The 19,796-nt window shown below is 40.0% G+C and overlaps 1 protein-coding gene across 5 annotated transcripts in view; it reads left to right on the top strand.

Annotated features, from left to right (window-relative positions):
- The window catches only part of LIN52 (lin-52 DREAM MuvB core complex component), a 190,182-nt gene that overhangs the window by 139,064 nt on the left and 31,322 nt on the right, over positions 1 to 19,796 (top strand). The window contains exons 6-7 of one of the 5 annotated variants that reach the window (XM_057488329.1): positions 10,099 to 10,206; positions 12,020 to 13,944. The exons of 3 other annotated variants lie outside the window; for them this stretch is intronic. In XM_057488329.1, coding sequence (XP_057344312.1) covers positions 10,099 to 10,206; positions 12,020 to 12,126 — 215 coding nt within the window. In that variant the 3' untranslated portion in view covers positions 12,127 to 13,944. Of the gene's footprint in view, positions 1 to 10,098; positions 11,616 to 12,019; positions 13,945 to 19,796 lie in introns of those variants that run through there. One more of the 5 variants, XM_057488327.1, reaches the window with a different exon arrangement.

Raw genomic sequence — 19,796 nt, 5'->3', positions numbered from 1 at the left:
TGAAAAGAATAAAAGAATAGAAAAAATCAATGAAACCAAGAGCTGGTTCTTCAAGAAAATAAACAAAATAGATAAGCCTCTAGCCAGACTTATTAAGAGAAAAAGAGAGTCAACACACATCAACAGAATCAGAAATGAGAAAGGAAAAATCATGACGGACCCCACAGAAATAGAAAGAATTATTAGAGAATACTATGAAAACCTATATGCTAACAAGCTGGAAAACCTGGGAGAAATGGACAACTTCTTAGAAAAATACAACCTTCCAAGACTGACCCAGAAAGAAACAGAAAATATAAACAGACCAATTACCACCAATGAAATTGAATCGGTAATCAAAAAACTACCCAGGAACAAAACCCCCTGGCCAGATGGATTTACCTCGGAATTTTATCAAACATACAGAGAAGACATAACACCCATTCTCCTTAAAGTTTTCCAAAAAATAGAAGAGGAGGGAATACTCCCAAACTTATTCTATGAAGCCAACATCACCCTAATACCAAAACCAGGCAAAGACCCCACCAAAAAAGAAAACCACAGACCAATATCCCTGATGAACGTAGATGCAAAAATGCTCAACAAAATATTAGCAAACCGAATTCAAAACTACATCAAGAGGATCATACACCATGACCAAGTGGGATTCATCCCAGGGATGCAGGGATGGTACAACATTCGAAAATCCATCAACTTCATCCACCACATCAACAAAAAGAAGGACAAAAACCACATGATCATCTCCATAGATGCTGAAAAGGCATTCGACAAAATTCAACATCCATTCATGATAAAAACTCTCAACAAAATGGGCATAGAGGGCAAGTACCTCAACATAATAAAGGCCATATATGATAAACCCACAGCTAACATCATACTGAACAGTGAGAGGCTGAAAGCTTTTCCTCTGAGATCGGGAACAGGACAGGGATGCCCACTCTCCCCACTGTTATTTAACATAGTACTGGAGGTCCTAGCCATGGCAATTAAGCAAAACAAAGAAATACAAGGAATCCAGATTGGTAAAGAAGAAGTCAAACTGTCAATATTTGCAGATGACATGATATTGTACATAAAAAACTCTATAGACTCCACTGCAAAACTACTAGAACTAATATCGGAATTCAGCAAAGTTGCAGGATACAAAATTAACACACAGAAATCTGTAGCTTTCCTATACACTAACAATGAATTAATAGAAATAGAAATCAGGAAAACAATTTCATTCACAATTGCATCAAAAAGAATAAAATACCTAGGAATAAACCTAACCAAAGAAGTGAAAGACTTATACCCTGAAAACTACAAGACACTCTTAAGAGAAATTAAAGAGGTCACTAACAAATGGAAACTCATCCCATGCTCCTGGCTAGGAAGAATTAATATCGTCAAAATGACCACCCTGCCCAAAGCAATGTACAGATTCGATGCAATCCCTATCAAATTACCAACAACATTCTTCCACAAACTGGAATAAATAGTTCAAAATTTCATATGGAACCGTCAAAGACCCCGAATAGCCAACGCGATCCTGAGAAGGAAGAATAAAGTGGGGGGGATCTCGCTCCCCAACTTCAAGCTCTACTACAAAGCCACAGTAATCAAGACAATTTGGTACTGGCACAAGAACAGAGCCACAGACCAGTGGAACAGAATAGAGACTCCAGACATTAACCCAAACATATATGGCCAATTAATATTTGATAAAGGAGCCATGGACATACAATGGGGAAATGACAGTCTCTTCAACAGATGGTTCTGGCAAAACTGGACAGCTACATGTAAGAGAATGAAACTGTATCACTGTCTAACCCCATATACAAAAGTAAACTCCAAATGGATCAAAGACCTGAATGTAAGTCATGAAACCATAAAACTCTTAGAAAAAAACATAGGCAAAACCTCATGGACATAAACATGAGTGACTTCTTCATGAACATATCTCCCCGGGCAAGGGAAACAAAGGCAAAAATGAACAAGTGGGACTATATCAAGCTAAAAAGCTTCTGTACAGCAAAGGACACCATCAATAGAACAAAAAGGTATCCTACAGTATGGGAGAACATATTCATAAATGACAGATCCGATAAAGGATTGACCTCCAAAATATATAAAGAGCTCACACGCCTCAACAAACAAAAAGCAAATAATCCAATTTAAAAATGGGCAGAGGAGCTGAATAGACAGTTCTCTAAAGAAGAAATCCAGATGGCCAACAGGCACATGAAAAGATGCTCCACATCGCTAATCATCAGAGAAATGCAAATTAAAACCTCACCTCACACCAGTAAGGATATCAGTAAAGATATCACCTCACACCAGTAAGGATCACCATCATCGAAAAGCCAAACAACAACAACAAATGTTGGCGAGGTTGTGGAGAAAGGGGAACCCTCCTACACTGCTGGTGGGAATGTAAACTAGTTCAACCATTGTAGAAAGCTGTATGGAGGTTCCTCAGAATGCTTAAAATAGAAATACCATTTGACCCAGGAATTCCACTTCCAGGAATTTACCCTAAGAATGCAGCACTCCAGTTTGAAAAAGACAGATGCACCCCTATGTTTATCGCTGCACTGTTTCCAATAGCCAGGATATGGAAGCAACCTAAATGTCTATCAGTAGATGAATAGATAAAGAAGATGTGATACATATACACAATGGAATATTACGCAGCCATAAGAAAAAAACAGATCCTACCATTCGCAACAACATGGATGGAGCTAGAGGATATTATGCTCAGTGAAATAAGCCAAGCAGAGAAGGACAAGTACCAAATGATTTCACTCGTATGTGGAGTAAAAGAGCAAAGGAAAACTGAAGGAACAAAACAGCAGCAGAATCACAGAACCCAAGAATGGACTAATAGTTACCAAAGGGAAATAAACTGGGGACGATGGGTGGGAAGGGAGGGATAGGGGCTGGGAAAAAGAAAGAGGGCATTATGATTAGCATGTATAGTGCATGGGGGACACGGGGAGGGCTGTGCAACACAGAAAAGAGAAGTAGTGATTTTACAGCATCTTACTACGCAGATGGACAGTGACTGTGAAGTGGTATGTGGGGGGGACTTGTTGAAGGGGGAACGTAGTAAACATAATGTTCTTTCTGTAATTGTAGATTAATGATACCAAAAAAAAAAATACATCAGGAGGATCATATACCATGATCAAGTGGGATTCATCACAGGGATGCAAGGATGGTACAACATTCAAAAATCCATCAACATCATCCACCACATCAACATAAAGAAGAACAAAAACCACATGACCATCTTCATTGATGCAGAAAAAGCATTCCAAAAAATTCAACATCCATTCATGATAAAAACTCTCAACAAAATGGGTATAGAGTGCAAGTACCTGAACATAATAAAGGCCATATATGACAAACCCACAGCCAACATCATACTTAACAATGAGAAGCTGAAAGCTTTTCCCCTAAGATCAGGAACATGACAGGGATGCCCAGTCTCCCCACTGTTATTCAACATAGTACTGGAGGTCCTAGCCACAGCAATCAGACAAAACAAAGAAATACAATGCATCCATATTGGTAAAGAAGAAGTCAAACTGTTACTATTTGCAGTTACTAATTGCAGATGACATGATATTTCACATAAAAAACCCTAAATACTCCACTCCAAAACTACTAGAAGTAATATCTGAATTCAGCAAAGTTGCAGAATACAAAGTTAATACACAGAAATCTGTTCTTTCCTATACACTAATGATGAACTAGCAGAAAGAGAAATCAGGAAAACAATTCCATTCACAATTGCATCAAAAAGAATAAAATACGTAGGAACAAACCTAACCAAGGAAGTGAAAGACCTATACCCTGAAAAGTACAAGAAACTCTTAAGAGAAATTAAAGAGGACACCTAATAAATGGAAATTAATCCCATGCTCTTGGTTAGGAAGAATTAATATCATCAATATGGTCATCCTGCGTAAAGCAATCTACAGATTCAATGCGATTCCTATCAAAATACCAACAGCATTCTTCAATGAACTGGAACAAATAGTTCTAAAATTCATATGGAACCACAAAAGACCCCAAATAGCCAAAGCAATCCTGAGAAGGAAGAATTAAGCAGGGGGAATCTCGCTTCCCAACTTCAAGCTCTACTACAAAGCCACAGTAATCAAGACAATTTGGTACTGGCACAAGAACAGTCACACAGACCAGTGGAACAGAATAGAGAGTCCAGATATTAACCCAAGCAGATATGGTCAATTAATATATGATAAAGGAGCTATGGATATACAATGGGGAAATGACAGCCTCTTCAACAGCTGGTGTTGGCAAAACTGGACAGCTACATGTAAGAGAATGAAACTGGATTGCTGTCTAACTCTATACACAAAAATAAACTCGAAAGGGATCAAAGACCTGAATTTAAGTCATGAAACCATAAAACTCTTAGGAAAAAATATACGCAGAAATCTCTTGGACATAAACATGAGCAACTTCATGAACATATCTCCCCGGGCAAGGGAAACAAAAGCAAAAATGAACAAGTGGGACTATATCAAGCTGAAAAGCTTCTGTACAGCAAAGGACACCATCAGCAGAACAAAAAGACATCCTACAGCATGGGAGAATATATTCGTAAATGACATATCTGATAAGGAGTTGACATCCAAAACATATAAAGAGCTCACGCACCTCAACAAACAAAAAGCAAATAAACCAATTAAAAAATGGGCAGAGGAGCTGAACAGACTCTTCTCCAAAGGAGAAATTCAGATGGACAGCAGGCACATGAAAAGATGCTCCACATCGCTAATCAGAGAAATGCAAATTAAAACCACAATGAGACATCACCTTACACCAGTAAGGATGGCTACCATCCAAAAAACAACAGCAAATGCTCACGAGGATGTGGAGAAAGGGGAACCCTCCTGCACTGCTGGTGGGAATGTAAATTAGTTCAACCATTGTGGAAAGCAGTAGGGAGGTTCCTCAGAAAACTCCAAATAGAAATACCATTTGACCCAGGAATTCCACTTCTAGGAATTTACCCTAAGAATGCAGCAGCCCAGTTTGAAAAAGACAGATGCACCCCTATGTTTATCGCTGCACTATTTACAATAGCCAAGAAATGGAAGCAACCTAAGTGTCCATCAGTAGATGTATGGATAAAGAATCTGTGATACATATACACAATGGAATATTATTCAGCCATAAGAAGAAAACAAATCCTCCCATTTGCAACAACATGGGTGGAGCTAGAGGATATTATGCTCAGTGAAATAAGCCAGGTGGAGAAAGACAAGTATCAAATGATTTCACTCATCTGTGGCATATAACCAACAAAGAAAAAAACTGAAGGGACAGAACAGCAGTAGATTCACAGAACCAAAAAAATGACTAACAGTTACCAAAGGGAAAGGGACTGGGGATGGTGGGTGCTAAGGGGGAGATAAGAGAAAAGGGGGGCATTAAGATTAGCACACATAATGTGGCGGGGCACGGGGAGGGCTGTACAACACAGAGAAGACAAGTAGTAATTCTACAGCATCTTACTATGCTGATGGACGGTGACTGTAATGGGGTATGTGGTTGATACTTGATGATTGGTGGTGTCTAGTAACCATGATGTTGCTCATGTAATTGTAGATTTATGATACCAAAATAGAATAAATGAAAATTTAAAAACTCAGCAAGCAAAATAACGGGACCAGTTGGCTTCCCAGCTGAATTCTACCACACATTTAAAGAAGAACTAATACACATCCTTCTTAAAGTATTTCTAAAAGTAGAAGAGGGGAGAATACTGCCAAACTTATTCTGTGAGGCCAGCATCACTCTAATACCAAAACCAGACAAAGACACCACAAAAAAAGAAAATTACAAACCAACATCCTTGATGAATATAGATGCAGAAATACTCAACAGAATATTAGCAAACCAAATTCAAAAATACACGATCATGATGACCAAGTTGGATTTATTCCAGGGATGCAAGGATGATAGAATATTTTTAAATCAATCAACATCATACATCACATCAACAAAAAGGACAAAAATCACATGATCATCTCAATACGTGCTGAAAAAGCATTTGAGAAAATTCAGTATCCATTCATGGTAAAAACTCTCAAGAAAATGGTTATAAGGGGGTACATGCCTCAGCATAATAAAGACCTTATACAACAAACCCACAGCCAAAATCATATTTAATGTCAAAAATCTGAAAGCTTTTCCTCTGAGATCAGGAAGAAGACAAGATCTCCACTCTCATCACTTTTATTCAACGTAGTACAGGAGATCCTAGCCACTGTAGTCAGCCAACACAAAGAGATAAAAGATATCCAAATTGGTAAAGAAGTAAAACTGTCACTATTTGCAAGTGACATGATATTATACGTAAAAAATCCTAAAGACTCCACCAAAAAACTATTAGAACTAATAACTGAATTCACCAAATACAAAATTAATACACAGAAATCTTTGCATTCCTATGTACTAACAACAAACTAGCAGAAAGAGAATTCAGGAAAAGAACTCCATTACAATTGCATCAAAAAGAATAAAATACCTGAAGTAAACTTAACCAAGGAGATGAAAGACCTGTACTCTGAAAACTACAAGACACTCATGAGAGAAATTAAAGACACCAATAAATGGAAATCTATCCATGCTCATGGATAGGAAGAATTAATATTGTCAAAATGCCATCCTGCCCAAAGCAATTTACAAATTCAGTGCAATCCTTACCAAAATACCAGTACTACTTTTCAATGAACTAGAACAGATATTTCTAAAATTCATAGGGACCCACAAAACACCCCTGTGGATAAAATTGTAACATCTGCAGAATATCTCGCCTGGCTTTAGTGCATTTGCATATCCTCAGGGGTGGAGGATCTCCATATCAATGGGTAATTAACCTGGGCAACCGAGGGTGTGTCTGAACCTGAGAGTTTAAAGGAAAGGACTAGTTTGCTTGCTTGCTTGCTTCTTCAGGAGCAGAGGAGAGAGAAGGCCCTGGACTGCAGTTTGTAAGCAATAAACGGGTTTTAAACTTTATTTCTCCCTTTGCCTGATTTCAGTTTTTAGAGGTATTTTTCCCCAGGATTTCATCTCCCTGGACTTAATATCTGGTGGCAGTTGGCAGGGTGCCTCTGAACCTGAAATCTGTCTTAATGGGTGCAACCTTTGGGAGGGCTGCCCCTGTCGATGGTGGGGAGGCCCCAGTGGCTGCAGCAGCAGAGGGTGCCGCTTCACCTGTTATTATCCCCTCAGCTGTGGGGCTTCCAAGTTGGGAACCCCTAGTGGGGAATTGATCTAGGGTAAAATACCTCTTAGAGGGGTGGGCCTTCCCTGAACTGGGGAAGAGTAGAAACACCGGAAGCTGCAGAATTAACCCTCCGCAAGTTGGAAGACTGCTTGGAGACCTTAGGGAGCCATATAGCAGCTGGCATTGTAGGGTCTCTTTTCATCGAGATAGTGGAAAATGTTATGCAGGAGAAAGAGAGGATTATCGAGGGACTTAGGCGGAAGAGAGACACACTTCAGCATCGCTTGGAGGAGCTGGGTGATAACCTATGGGATGCTCTTAAAGAAGAGAGACAGTTACTGAAAAGAAGATTCCTTAGCAGCAGTGAGGGGGGGAGATGTCTGGAAAAGCTGTGTTGCAGGAGGCTGTGGGGATGGGGAGGAAAGATTAGTAGCCCCAGAAATGGTGGAGGAGGAGCCATTGGTGGGGCAGCCTGAGGGAGAACAGGAGGAGGCGAGGCCATTGGCAGATCCGCTACCCAGGCCACCGCCAGAGAAACCATCTTCTCCTGTTTTAAAGGCCTGCCCGCTGTAATTAAGAAAATAAAAAGGAAACAACCACGGGCTCCTCAGGGGGAGGAGCAGCTCCCTCCCTAGGTTGTGGAGCACTCCATACTCCACCTCTATACCCAGTATGAGGTAGTGGACATGAGCATCCGGTACAGGCAGAGGCCATCAGAATCTCTGCCTACATGGCTTTTACGTCTCTGGGATATGGGGGTGGTTAACATTGTTGTGTTGGGTACTGAGATGAGTAGAATGGCTAACAGCTGCCATCAGGATAGTTTGACCTAATTAGGGTGATTTACCATACTTTCCCAGTAGTTGGAAAATGTATGCAGAGCTCCATCAGGTACTGTGGGAATTGGGTATGAAAAACATCATCTATAATATGGACCCCCAGGGCCCTGATGAGGAGGTGTTCACTTTAGGAATGAGAAACCTGGTGCTGCATACAGTTCCCACATCTCTGTTTGGGTCCCTAGTGAATACTCTTGCCCCCCACCTAGGGCAACCCATAAGTAAGGCTACTTGTACTTTAGGAGATCTGGGGGAGGTTGAAACAATAAGGACACTGAGGGAAGTATGGGCCATGACTGAAAGGAGAAGTGCAAAAGGCCCCGTGAAGGTCTCGAGGACCCCGATGTGGGTTAATTTGATAAAGGCCATGGTAGTGAAAGAAAAACTGATGGGCAGCCCAACAGAATATTGTTAGACTGTGGCACCAATTAAAGCCAGAGCAGCAGTTCCGGCCACTGAGGTCCAGGACACTGAAAACAGAGTCAAGGACTCATGCCCGGCTTGTGTCCCTGCAAAACTTCATGGGGGACAGTACTCAGGATTTGCCTGAGCCCTCACCCCCACAGGAGGATGATTGGGCATCATGGTTCGACTTAGGTGGGGGTCAAAGTCCCCACCTTGGGGGACATGATGGGGACCAGTGGCCACATGTAGAATTAGCAATTCATTGGTCCCCTGTGAATGTACATGTCCCGCCGCTGGTGGACACAGGAGCTGAGTGTTCTTTGATTCATGGCAACCCTGAGTGTTTTCCTGGGACCCCTGCTATGACAGATGGCTATGGGGGTAAGGCAATTAGAGTGAAGAAAGCCCAAATCTCATTGGGGATAGGGCATTTGCCCCCAAAGGACTATACCGTGTACATTTCTCCCATCCCTGAATGTATTTTGGGGGTAGATATCCTGCAGGGCCTGTGGTTACAGATCACTGCAGGTGACTTCAGACTGAGGGTACATGTGGTAAAGGCAGTTCTGAGGGGACATGCTAAGCACCCATCTGTAGTTCTGCCTGTATCTCGGCAGGTGACAAATATTAAGCTGTATAAATTGCCTGGGGGCACAAGGAAATTGGAGAAACTCTAAAGGAGTTGGAGAGGGTGGGCATCATAAAGCCCACCCATAGTCCTTTTAATTCCCCAGTGTGACCAGTGGGAAAACCAGACGGCTCTTTGCGTATGACTGTAGACTACAGGGAATTGAATAAAGTCACACCCCCTTTGCATGCTGCTGTCCCCTCTATAGCAGACATTCTGGACACCCTCAGCCATGAACTGGGAACATGTCATTTTGTTAGACCTTGCTAATGCTTTCTTCTCTATTGACGTAGCACAGGAAAGCCAGGAACAGTTTGCTTTCACATGGGAAGGCCGGCAGTGGACATTCACTGTCCTTCCACAGGAATATCTCCACAGTCCCACCATCTGTCATGGACTTGTAGCCCAGGACTTGGCCACATGGAAGAAACCACAAGCAGTGCAGTTGTATCACTACATTGATGATATTATGCTCACAGCTGATTCTCTTTCAGATTTAGAAGGGGCAGTTCTAGACTGTTGCAACATCTACAGGAAAAAGGATGGGCTGTGAACAGCAGCAAGGTTCAGGGACCTGGTTTGTGAAATTCTTGGCGATTGTCTGGTCAGGTGAAACTAAAGTTGTTCCTGAAGCAGTTATAGACAAGGTCCAGGCTTTCCCCACCCCTACCACTGTGGCAGTATTACAAGAGTTTTTGGGTCTTTTGGGTGACTAAAGAGTGTTTATCCTGCACTTGGCACAAATTCTGAAGCCCTTATACCAGTTGGTACAAAAGGGCATCAGGTGGGACTGGGATGAGACATGTGCAGCTGCTTTTACGGCTGCCAAGCAGGCAGTCAAGGCCATACAGGCCTTGAATGTAATGGACTCATCAAGGCCCTGTGAACTAGATTTTCATGTAACCGAAGATGGTTATGGATGGGGTCTTTGGCAGTGGCTTGAACAGACACGCCAACCTATTAAATTCTGGTCACAGCTATGGAAAGGAGCAGAAGTCTGGTACACCTTGATAGAGAAGCAACTGGCTGCTGTGTACCACGCCTTGCTGGCTACGGAGCCCATTGCTGGAACAGCTCCAACCAAGGTAATAACCACCTATCCCATCGTGGGGTGAGTATGAGACTGGACCCAAAGGCCACAGAGTGGTGTGACACAGATGCCTACCCTGGCCAAATGAGGCACATATTTACAGCAGTGCGGCACCCTCTCTACTAACCCCTTAAGTGGAGAACTCCAACACCTGTACCAGTGGAAAGCAGAGAGAACTTGCTTTTCAGCCCTTGGTAGCTGTGACTTCTTATCAGGAGGGAAAAGCGCCTATACCTAAAGATGCTTGGCACACAGACATCTCCAGTTGTGGGCAGCCCCTAAAGTGGAGGGCTGTGGCTTTCCATCCTAAGACTGAGACAGTATGGATGGAGGATAGAGAGGGGAAGAGCAGTCAGTGGGCTGAGTTGCAGACAGTATGGCTCATGATCACCGGGAGCCTTCCTCTATAGTTGTCTGCACTGACAGCTGGGTCTATCAGGGCTTGACCCTGTGGCTACCAACATGGTATCATGCCAGCTGGATGGTGGTCACCAGCCCCCTTGGGGTCAAGAGTTGTGGCAAGACCTATGGGCCTCTGGTCAGACTAAGACTGTTACTGTATATCATGTGACTGGCCATTTGCCTTTGGCATTCCCAGGGAATGATGAAGCAGACACATTGGCCCAGGTGAGCTGGCTAGAAGGAAAGCCTGCCTCTGATGTGGCCCAATGGCTGCACCAGCATTTGTTGCACGTGGGGCAAAAAACAATGTGGGCTGTAGCCCATCAGTGGGGATTGCCATTGACCTTTGAAGAAGTCAGCAAAGCCTGAAAGGAGTGCCTTGTGTGCTCTAAGAGGGACTTACACCAAGTCCCACAGCAACATGGGACAATAGTAAGGGGGCCAATACCCCTTGTCAGGTGGCAAATAGACTATATGAGGCCTCTGCCCTATCAAAAAAATATCAGTATGCCATGACTTGTGTGAACATGGCTGCTGGACTATTGATTGCTTTTCCTGCACATCATGCAAATCAGCAAACCACCAAGAGGGGCCTGGAGCATCTCTTTGCAGCCTATGGCTGGCCACAGGTGATTGAGAGTGATCAAGGCGCCCACTTTACTGTACATGCATTAAAAGAATGGGTGCAGCAATTAGGAATAAGGTGGAAATTTCATGTACCATATAATCCTACCAGGGCAGGCATGATAGAGAGGTATAACGGTTTGTTGAAATCTGGCCTGAAGTCAGACACCAATAGTCTACAGGGTTGGTCAGTTCACCTATGGATGGTACTGCAGCTTTTGAATGAGAAGCCATGTAAAGGAGCTTTGAGCCCTATGGATATGCTCACACACCTTGCTGCCTCTCCTATACAATTGTACATCCAAACCAAAAAAGAGCTATTGAAGCCAGGATATGGCCAGCAGAGCAACATCCTGCTGCCAGCCCCTACTGCATTAAGGCCTGGAGACACTGGACATTTCCACACATGGACCAGCGATAGCTGGCTCTTCTGGCACCTTGGGGAAAGCCTTGGAAGCTGACCTCATGTGTATTCCTGGAGTAACAGCTGAATGGTGCCCAAAGGTCACTGTAGTGTGCCCAAAACGTCCAGGAGGTAAGAGCATCTCACAGGGAATTTTTTTATATTCATGGCCAGTGCATGTACCTCCCATAGCCCTATATATCGACCCATCTGTAACTCCCAGAGGGAGGGGGATGAAAATCTGGTAATACTAGACCAGGACGAGATCCCATTCCTGCCACTGTTTTATCACAAGACCACTCTCTCCCATGTATCCTACCTGATGGACAAGATTTGCTTATGCTGGTGTCATTAAAACATGTATCTTATCGCCCTCAAGGTTATTTTCTCCTACAGTCCTTGTGGCCTGAATGCGTCCCCTGGCTGCAGCTGCCGCATGATGATTGCTCTGAACCCTCAGCTACTGCCTGCCTATGTAATGGATGAGCTATGGACTTAATCTGCATAAGACTTTGAACCTAGCTGAATCCTCCAGTTTGAGGATTGTCATAATTTTATTGCTATTGCTATTGTTATGTCATTAGTCTGGTCACAGTGCTCTGGTTTTCTTGCCCAGGGACCATTGTGGAAGAAGCTGAACAAGTAGATTGTGAGGCGAGATTTCTGGAGGGGTAGCTTGTGGGTAGAATTGTAACATTTCCAGAACATCTCACCTGGCTTTAGTGCATTTGCATATCCTCAGGGATGGAGAGAAGTTCATCTCCTGGGCAACCGAGGGTGTGTCTAAACCTGAGAGTTTAAAGGGAGGGGCTGGTTTGCTTGCTTGCTTGTTTGCTTGCTTGCTTCTTCAGGAGCAGAGACAGATGGCCCTGGACTGCAGTTTGTAAGCAATAAACAAATTTTAAACTTTATTTCTCCCTTTGACTGATTTCAGTTTTTAGAGGTGTTTTGCCCTGGGATCTCCTCTCCCTGGACTTACAATCCTGAATAGCCAAAGCAATCCTGAGAAAGAAGAACAAAGCTAGGGTGATTACTCTCCCTGACTTCAAGCTTTACTACAAAGCTACAGTAACCAAAACAGTATGGTACTGGCACAAGAACAGACCCATAGACAGAGTAGAAAGTCCAGATCAGATATAAACCCATGCATATATGGTCAATTAATATAAGATAAAGAAGCCACGAATATGCAGTAGGGAAAAGACAATCTCTTCAATAACTGGTATTGGGAAAACTGGACAACTACATGCAAGAGAATGAAACTAGATTACTGTCTAATTCCATATACAAAAGTAAACTTGGAATAGACCAAAGACCTGTATGTAAGATATGAAAGCACAAGACTCTTAGAAGGAAACATAAGCAAAAGTCTCTTGAACATAAAAGTATGAGCAATTTTTTCCTGGATATATCTCCTCAGGCCAGGGAAACAAAAAAAATGAACAAGTGGGACTACATCAAACTAAAAAGCTTCTGTACAGCAAAGGACACCATCAGCAGAACGAAAAGGCAGTCTGTAGTATAGGAGAATATATTCATAAATGACTCATCCAGTAAGGGGTTAGCATGCAAAATGTATAAAGAACGTATATGCCTCAATACCCCAAAAAACAAATAACCTGATTTAAAAAATGGGCAGAGGACCTGGACACATTTTCTCCAAAGAAGAAATACAGATTGCCAACAGGTACATGAAAAGATGCTCCACATTGCTAATCATCAGGAAAATGCAAATTAAAACCACAGTGGGATATCACCTCACACCAGTTAGAATGGCCACTATGCAAAAGACAAGAAGTAACAAGTGTTGTAAGGATGTGGAGAAATGGGGAACCCTTCTACACTGTTGGTGGGAATATAAATTGGTGCAGCCACTGTGGAAAGCAGTATGGAGTGGTTCCTCAAAAAGCTAAAAATAAAACTACCATACAAACCAGTAATTTTACTTCTAGGAATTTCCTTGAAGAAAACAGAATCCCTGATTTGAGAAGATATATGCACCCCTATGATTATCACCACATTATATACAATAGCCAAGATATGAAAGCAACCTAAGTGTCCATCAATAGACGAATGAATAAAGAAGATGTGGTACATATGCACAATGGAATATTATTCAGCCATAAAAAATAAAGAAATCCTGCCATTTGCAACAACATGGATGGACTTCGAGGGTATTATGCTAATTGAAATAACCCAAGTGGAGAAGACAAATGCCATATGATTTCACTTATTGGTAGAATATAAAAAGAAAGCAAAACAGAACAAAACAGCAGTGGACTCATAGACTCTGGGAAGTAACTAGTGGTTACCATGGGGGAGGGGTTAAAGTGGGTGGGTTGGGAGGGTGAGGGGGATAAAGGGGTCCAGAAATTCTCAGCATAATATGAGTTGGTCACAGGGATAGTAGTACAGCATGGAGAATATAGTCTAATTCTGTGACGTATTCCTATGTTCACATATGGTAACCACACTATGAGGTAAGGATTTAATAATAATGGGAAATGTTGAACCACTGTGTTGTACATTTGAAACCCATATAAGATTGTATATTGATACTTCAATAAAAACTAAATTCAAAAAATAATAGGACCCCTTTATAAAGTCAGAGCTAGATTACTAGGGACTTTTAATAAGTAGTCTTTATTAAAATAAACTTTGAAGCAAATTATGAAAACTAACTTTTAAGTGTGTCTACCTTCCCCTCAAAGTGAAATTTAATCAGTTATGTTTGGTTACAGGAATGCTCATTTATTGGAATCAACATGAATATAGAGGGGAAAACTGATTTAAGATTTGGCTGTTTCATGGAATTAAGTCAGGTTGCTCTTAAAAACCCAAGGATTTTTAACTCATTAAGATAGCACCCTCCAGCCTGGACTTTATAAATCATTTCTTTCAAATAGAATATAAAAGAATTTAGATAAAGCTTTTCAAGTAAAAACATGGTAGATGTCTATGATTTTTGCATATCTTGTGAAAACTTCAATCTTGAGAAGAAACTAGACCTAGGAGCAAACCTCTTGACTTAATTGTGGTTTGGTTGTTGATTGCCACAGCTTCTGCTTGACATAACATGATGATGAGTACTTATAATTGGCTTGGTTTCTGCCAGATTTTGGATAGGCCAAATTCATTATTTGTCTAATTTCTCAAGAGCAGGGCCATGTCTTACAGTACTTTTTTGTCCACAAGAACCCCCAAACAGTGCTGGGAATTAAGCAGATACTTAGGACTTGTTTTAAGATCATTTCCTAACGTTCACTTGCATTTTATACCAGTGGCCTAGTGCGAAGATTTTTTAAAAGGATCTGTCTTCACCTTGCCTGAGTGTTCCTTGATAGAACCTTCCTAAAGCCTTAGTTCAGATATCACCCCTTTACCTGGCCATCCAGCCCAAACCTTCTGCAGATGTAATGTTTTTGTACTCCTCTTACAGTTTTGATGACATTGTTTAATATGTTTTTCCAGACCTGTCCTCTGCCAAGATTATCAAGGTTAGTGGTTTTCAGACTCAGCATGCATCAGGATCACCTGAGGGGCTTTTTTTAAAACATGGATTCTTGGGTCCAACCTCTAGAGATTCTGATTCGGTCAATCTGGAATGGAGGCTTGAGAATTTGTATGTCTAACAAGTTTCCAAAATGATGCCTATGTAGTTGGTCCAGGGACTTTGAGAACCACTGACATTAGTTATAAATTCTAACTAACCTACCTGAAAGACCTCTAGTATCTTGAAATAGGATCTATTCCTGATCTCCCCACATAGCCCTCTCCTGTAGGTCTTAGGGAAAAAAAGTAATCCATAATTGCAAAGTTCTCTACAAGTATCTACACAGAACACAAGCTGTTGATGAGCAAACTTCAGTGTCCAAAGGAGGGTAGAGGGGTTTTCCAGGGAAGATTAGTGGATCTCTTCTGCACATATAAAAACTTGACTAGCTGATGAAACTAGTTTAGAATGCTACCCCTTGTTGCTTTTGAGGCCAGTGGCCTAGCATCTATAAAATGCTTCCTTTCAATTTCACCTCTGTATTGGTTTGAATACAAATAAAATTAATGAAGAAAAATTTTAATTTAATTTCTAAGCATTATAGTAAATGTTTATATTATAGTAAATAACCTGATTAATAAGATTTCCCCATTTTGATTACCCACAAATTATCTTTAAGATCCTAAATTATGGTCTGTACTGTCAGTGTTTTTTCATTCAGTACATGTTTATTGTATGATAACTATGTACAGGTTAAGCTCTAGAGTTTCAGTGATGCATACTATTAGACACAGTGTAATACAATGTTCTGTCTGAGGATTTTTCGTGTTTTAATTATTTTAAGCTAATAATACATGAATATTATAAATAAGATTATTCAGAAACATCAAAACTGGATATTCTGTTGGAAGCAAACCCCAAGAAAAACAGAGGGATAACTAGCTTTTATTTCTAATCACAAGGAAAATAGCCACTACCATATAACTTCCCAAGTAGATGTGTCATTCAGTCAGAGCTTACCTGATTGTGTTGTGGTTTTAAAGGAAATTCATAATCGAGTGAAGACAGTACTTGTTGAACCTTTGTACTACTACATGATTTTAGAGCAAAGCAATTTTTAAAATTAAGGCTTACTGAATAGTTACTGTGTGTTGTGCATTTTTTCCAAGTCCATTAGGGAAGTTATCTTTAAAAGTGTCTTCCATTGATGAATTTGTTGTCTGGTCAAGTTGAGAACATTAACCATATGTACGTGCAACCACAGTGCAATTAAACAATTAAAAACCAAATTATCAGCTAAAACAAGTAATTTGTTTTAAATTGGATAAATCAGCGTCTATGAAGTACTGTAAAAGAGTGTTCAAAGTGAAGTAGGGTTAACGAGGTCATCATTTTTATACACAGGTTTTGATAGTGAGAGCAAACTAGTTGAAATTAAGCTGGACTACTAAAAGTTTAAATTAAGCTATTCCTTTTTGTGATCTGTTAGCTATTGAACTGGCCTACACCTCAAAGTTAGTCTTGTTACCAACCTCTAAAGTGTGTTTTGAGAAGATTCAGTACATGAGTAACCAACGACTTATTCTCTCCACCTCCCAGAGAATTCTGTAGAAGCAAGATGTTGAACCAGAGAGCTTCCCTGATAGCTGTTTTATTGATAAATTGAAAATTGTGCTCTTAGATTTGTCAAGAGTTATGATTTCTTAAATAAGAAAGAGAAAGGTATGAAGGTAGCAGTTCCTTATTACTGGACTTAACCTGAGTTAGATTTGGTAGACTTAAAAATATATATAATCTGCTTTTGATTGTCTCGTCATGTGTAATTTGTTCCCCTACAAAGAATTTAATGATGGAAATAAACATTCATGACATGAAAAGTCACCCCCTTTCTAAAGTTTTTCCTGTCCTTCCATTTTCAAGCCATCTGCAGGATTAATTATCCCTGTCTCTGTCCCCTGTCCTACTTTTCATTGTACTATGATATGTAATGATAATGAGAAAGGCTGTATTTCCAGAGAAGTATTTGGTGAAGTTTTCTTTTTCTTATGGAGATTTTTCAAACATGTGCTAAAGTAGAGAGAATGTTTTAAGTATGCTCACAGACCCCTCCCCAACTTCAGTCAACTTTCTACCATTCTTGTTTTATCTCCATCCCCTTATATCACACTTTTTGTTGTGGTTGTGTTGTTGGCTGGAGTATTTTAAAGCAAATCCTAGTACCATTTCACTCAAATACTTTAGTATGTATCTTAAGCAAGAAGGCCTTTTTTTAAAAAACCATCATTATTACACCAAACAAAATAAAATAATTCCTTAGTAGCATCTAATGGTTCATGCCCAGTTTGGCTCAAAATAATGTTTTCTACAATTGGTTGCTATGAATCAGGATGGACAAGGTGCACACATTGCATCTGGCTTGAATCTCCAGTCTGTGAATCTGCTCACTAACCCACTCCCTACTTCCTCCAGGCTTTTACCCCCATGCTCTTTAGTTATTAAAGAAACTGGGTTGCTTATCCTGCAGGATTTGTGAATGATTGTATCCTGATTGGACCATTCCACATGACTCTTTTCCCCCGAATTTCCAATAATCTGATAAAGAGAATGAATTGAATTTGAATTCAGTCTTTTTGGCAAGAACACTTCCTAAGCCATGCTGTGTACTTGCTGTTGCTTCACTTCAGAAAACACGTAGCCTCTGTTCCAGTTGCAGTGAAGGTCAGTGGGGTTAGGTGGTATCAGTCTGATCCTTTTCATAATAATAATAATGATAATTAGTATTATTCTAATAAATCAATAACTGTTTGGTTTCCCTGAAGTACATTCCAAAGAGGAAAGGCAGGGAAAGTGCTATATTTTTCCCCTATTTATTTATCAATTTTCAGAACATGAAATGAGGTGGCTTAACTGAGGGTTTTTAAAATTTCTGTAGATATTCAGTGTTTCAATCTCCTATAGCCATTATTCTTTTTGACATTCAAAATTGTCCCAAATTTAGTTAGTGGACACCCGTTTGGTTGACTCCTGTCACTTGCTGTGACCTTAGTAATCTGGGGTAACTTCCTTGCTTTCAGCATGTCAAGATATCCCTGGTCCATTTACTTCTGCAGGCGTGGAGTCTCATCCATGTCTCCAAGAAACACTATTTTTTAGTAGAAGTCTAAGTGCTAATAGTATTCATTGTTACTTAACTGTCATTGCTTCTTGGCCTTTTCCATAGACAAGTTTGGTAAATAAGTACTTTTTTTAAAAAAAGAGAAGAAATTATATTTGACCAATACACCCAACCCAATTAAAGATGTTAAAGGGTTTTTATTTAATATTTTTTAATATTATATAAAATAAAATTTTATAATGACACCGCTTTTCTCTTATGCTGAAACTCTTGTTTCCTGATAACTAACATAAGTGTTTGTTTTAACCTATAGTAAAGCTAGCATCAAAAAAACTAACTACATGTAACAACACTGCAGTTTAGATTTCTCTGTGCTTCCTTTATATCCTTAGGGTATATATACTTGTGGGGATATGTAGTCAAAATATGTCTTTTTTAATTATTTAAGTTTTTATAATGTGTATAGATTTTATAGATTGAAATTATTTCTAATTTATTTCAGTTTTAGAGATTGCTTTATTTAATGAATTTGTTTTTTAATGTATAAAATATTTATATGTTGTCCCAAAATAAAATGTATAAAACATTGTACAAAGTGTCTACCTTCTACCTCTATCCCTTCCCCATCTCTTTTCCCTGCCCTAGGTAACCATCTTTATTAGTAAACACTGATACCACACTTTATCCTTCAATTGTTTCTTTTGAAAAGTAAGTAAATGTACATATGTATTTCATCCTTGTCCTAATTCTCCACATGAAGTAATATATTTTACACAATTGCATTTTTTTCACTTACAGTGTGTTCTGGAGATCTCTCCATAGCAGCATATAGGTATCAGGTATCTTTTTCATTCCTTTTTGCAGCTGAACAGTAATCCATAATAAAGAGCCCCTCCCTAACATTTATGTTGTTTACAATCTTTAGTTACTAAAATAGTGCTGAAATGAATAAGCATTAAAAAAAACCCTATTTAATATTTTTGTTGGCATATCTCTGGGCTCACTTCCTAGAGTGAAATTGCTGGTTAAAGGGTAAAATGCATATGTAATTTTACTAGAACAAAACTTTCTTATGTGTACTGTTTAAGAATTGTCTTTCATCTTATATGAATAAATTATTAGATACGTATATAGATATAAGTAGATCTATATTATTGAGCACCTAGTATGTGCCTGATATTGTTCTAGTTGCTGGGGATACAGCAGGAGGTTCTATAGAACTTCACGGAGCATGAAGGTAAATTGGCAAAGTTAATTTCAGATTTTGTTAAGTGCTATGGAGGAAGTAAATGTGTTGATATAAAAGAGAAAAACTAAGAGATAACACTTTGGATGGAGTTGCCAGGGAAGGACTCTCAGAAAAGATGACATTTGAGCTAAGACATGAAAATAAAATGACTAACATGACAAAAATGATTAATGCTGGCATTTGTTGACTTCCTACTAAATGCCAGGCAGTGTAAAGGATTATCATACATTATTTTATCTCACAAGACTGCAAGGTCTATTTTTTTTCTTAAGGTATCATTGATATACACTGTTAAGAAG

The sequence above is a fragment of the Manis pentadactyla genome, chromosome 11, assembly GCF_030020395.1.
Source record: "Manis pentadactyla isolate mManPen7 chromosome 11, mManPen7.hap1, whole genome shotgun sequence".
Lineage (NCBI taxonomy): Eukaryota > Metazoa > Chordata > Mammalia > Pholidota > Manidae > Manis > Manis pentadactyla.
The sequence above is the reverse complement of the archived record's forward strand: the minus strand, read 5'-3'. Positions and strand labels throughout refer to the sequence as shown.